The sequence below is a fragment of the Mandrillus leucophaeus genome, unplaced genomic scaffold (assembly GCF_000951045.1).
Source record: "Mandrillus leucophaeus isolate KB7577 unplaced genomic scaffold, Mleu.le_1.0 Scaffold252, whole genome shotgun sequence".
Taxonomy (NCBI): domain Eukaryota; kingdom Metazoa; phylum Chordata; class Mammalia; order Primates; family Cercopithecidae; genus Mandrillus; species Mandrillus leucophaeus.
In genome coordinates, this window is record NW_012102610.1 from 2893184 (window position 1) to 2896736 (window position 3553).

Here is a 3553-nt window from a genome sequence, read left to right on the forward strand (position 1 = left end):
AGGCATGAGCCACCGTACCCGGCCGACAGTTTCTTTTAAGTGAGAGTGATCAAGTTTGAAGATGTCAAAAGACTTGGCACGTCATAGTTCAGTGCTTTCAGGGTGCTGGAGGGAACTAGTCTCCAGGCTGCAGGGTGTGAGGAAGAAACTCAGAAGTAAGGAAGTTAAGTGTAGACCCTGGGGTAAGCAACTGAAATAGTAGAAGGAAATGGAAGGAGCAAAGCAGAGAGTGGTTTTGTTTTGTTTTGTTTTTGGTTCAGAGGCATCCTGGGGGTATTTGTAGGTAAGGGGATATTGTAGGTCAGGGACATTGAAGACTGAGAGAAGCACAGCAGTGTAGGGCTGTACACTCTGAGGCTCTCCGGGAGGGTCCCTGCATATAAATTGTGCTCTGCACATGCAAATTGTTCAACAGCCTTAAATGTGAGTTGCTCTACCTCAAATTGTACCTTGCCCTGACAATATCTGCTCATGCTGGGCATAGGCTTTAATGGCTTACAAAGCCACATCCACCATTTTTATCTCATTTGATCCTGATAATAGCCACTCAGTGATTTCATGTGGAAGAAGTTAAGATTCAGGGAAGCCAACTGGCTTGTTACCAGGAGGCAGAACTGGGACTCACCCATAGACCACAGAACTCTCAGTAAGGAGTGAGTTGTTATAAGGGCAACTCATTCCCCCACAATCTCCAGTCTGGTACTGCTTAAAGGAAATCCCACTCTTTTGGAAGTGATGATAAAGAGTAGCTGCCCCTTTTCCACCCATCTTTGGCTCCTCCTCAGGGGAAGAGTAATGACATACTTGTTGACTTTAGGGGAAGGGGCTGAGTATGTGTGGCCCAGGCCCTTCTGGGTCCTCTTTGACATCTTCCCACCCATCTTCAGCCGGCTTTCCGGTGCTTCCTGCCAAGTGGTCACCTTCCTACCGCTGTAGGACAAGAGTCAGAGTCAGACCTGGTGCCTGAGTGGACACATCTGTCTGATTCAGGGATAAAGGGTTACCCTCTGATCCAAGCTGCATTCCCAATTCATCTTTACCAGAACTGAAGCTGATTCATCTGCCAGTCACAGTGGGTTTCATGCTTGAGTTGGAAAGGGAAGGAGCAGGAATAAGAAAGCATCATTTACTTTTTCAGTGGGTCCCCCAGGGGAGCCTGGAATTGTTCTGTCTTCTCCATGAAGCTGAATTCTAACATAAGAACTGGAAAGCTTTTACAGATCTTCTGCCCCGAGCCAACAGGGGCTTTGTGCTTTGTAGTGGGTCAGGAAGGGGTGGCTGGGGCCATAGAAGCAGGGATTCTCTGAGTACTGTTTCTTCATCTACAGGTGAATGAGGAAATGAAGCTAAAGGTGCTGGGACAGGACTCCATCACGGTCACCTTCACCTCCCTGAATGAGACAGTAACACTTGCTGTGTCGGCAAACAACTGTCCTCATGGAATAGCATATGAAAAACGGGTAAGGCAAAGCAGACCAGGCACCCTGCCCTGACCCCTGGGCATCTCAACGTGAGTTGCTTTTTCACATTTCAGGGCTTTTGCCCTTACTCCCCACCACCCTCCCATGCAAAGCCCTGCCTCTTCCTCTGCCATTATTTACTGCCTACTCTTAGTACCACCTTCTCTGTGAAACTTCTTATATCAATTAAGAGTCTCCCAGTTGTAAGTGACAGAATCCAGTGTGGACTAGCTTAAGCATGAAAAAAAAATATAGTGGCTCAATAAACTGAGAAGTCTGTCAATATGCACTTTCAGGCATGGCTGGATCCAGGCCCTGAAATGATTCCATCAGATCTTCCCATCTCTTGGCTCTGCTTTCCTCTTTGTTGGCTTCCTTCTCAAGGAGATTTTTAGATTTTTCCTGTTGATGACAAGATGACCATGAACATCTCTGGGCTATTATTATACCAGCTTTAGTGCCCCTGGAAGAAGAAGGACTTCTCTTTCCTACACACTCCAGTAGAAATGCCAGCATCAACACTCATTGGCTCTATTAACTGCCCATATGTGAAACATTTCCTGTGGCCAGGTGTATGTATTGCTCCCATTGGCCAAGCTTGAGGCTTATGTCCATCCTGGGGCCAAGGTGTAAGATTAGTCTCAAATGAACCACCTGGGCAAAGGATAAGGCAGAAGAGTTTCCCTAAAGGAAAATCAAAGTGCTGTTACCAGAAGAAATGATGCTGAGTAGAATAACTACCAGTGCATGTTGATGACCTTCTCTACCACCCTCTTCCCATCCCAAGTAGAGTTAGTCTCTCCCTCTGCTCAGCCCCGCTAGCGGTGACAACCTCCATTCTAGACTCCTTTATTTTCAAGTCTATCTGCCCTACAAATTGAAAATTCCCTGTGATTCCCTCTGATGTCTGTTGTCCCAGGGCCCCCAGCATGAGGACTACTTCAAATTAAGTCTTTACCAAATATTTTTTGGGTGGATGAGAATACTGTGGTGACTGGGAGTCCAATTCTTCCATTCAGTGGGTCATAATGGATCCTACTGTGTATCTGGTGATGTCAAGGCAACATCAGGGAGAGAGGTGGAGAGGATTAAGAGGACACAGTCCCTACACCCTGAGTGTATATCCCGAAAGAGAACACTTGACCTCAACACAAGATGGGGGTAACCAAAGCTTAGGTGGGTAGAGCAGACTATTTGAGCTCCCCACAGGGCACTCTGCCCACTAAGGGAAGGCTCCTAGAAGCAAAAGCAGGGTGACCACACTTCTCAATTTGCCTAGAGCCAGTCCCCGTTTATACCGGAGCAATTACCCACCTGGAGCAATTGTAAACGGCACTATGTGTTCCCCTCAGAAGTGTCCTGGTTTGGATGATAGATTATATGATCATCCTGAGCAAGAAGCTCTTAAGCTGTGTGGGCACTTGCCACTGTATGCCACAAGCTGACAGATGTTCAAAGCTGGCAGAGCCCAGCAAGGGCAACCAACCCAATGTCCAATAAGGACATAGGGTGTGGGCATTTGTTAGGGGTCTCCTTTGTTACTCCTGGAGGAAAACATTGCATCTGTTTTTTTTCTCCCCCACTACATTTTCATTCCAGCAGCATCTCACCTTCATTAATCCATTAACAAATTCAGTAAACATTTATTATCACTTGCAGCAGGCCAAGTTGGCTGCTGGAGATGTAGAAATAAAGAAGTCTCATTCCCTCTAAACTCTGAAATTCTCTCAATATAATGGAAGGGGCAAAAGCATGGGCACCAATTATCATCTAGCTTGACTCTTGTGTGCCAGAGGGTTGTGTGGAATCTGGTAGGAGAGGAGAAGAGGAAGCACTGGAGAAACGCAGGTACCTGTGAATCCAGCATGCATTGGTTACTTCAAAGAGCAAACTACATTGGTTACTTCAAAGAGCAAACTACCGGCAAGAATTTGAGTCCATTTGGGCTGAGATGAATGATCTTGCTTATTGATACATCTGCCCTGTCAATTTGGTTCCACACTCTCACCATGAAAGGCCATTGGTTCTATTCTATTCTATTCTATTCTATTCTATTCTATTCTATTCTATTCTATTCTATTCTATTCTATTCT

At 46.0% G+C, this 3553-nt stretch overlaps 1 protein-coding gene across 3 annotated transcripts in view; it reads left to right on the forward strand.

The window, feature by feature from the left end:
• Positions 1-3553, forward strand: part of LOC105542198 (chromosome unknown open reading frame, human C3orf20) — a 94833-nt gene that overhangs the window by 45189 nt on the left and 46091 nt on the right. For all 3 annotated transcript variants that reach the window (XM_011983635.1, XM_011983636.1, XM_011983637.1), the window contains exon 10: positions 1329-1460. In XM_011983635.1, coding sequence (XP_011839025.1) covers positions 1329-1460 — 132 coding nt within the window. The remainder of the gene's footprint in view (positions 1-1328; positions 1461-3553) is intronic.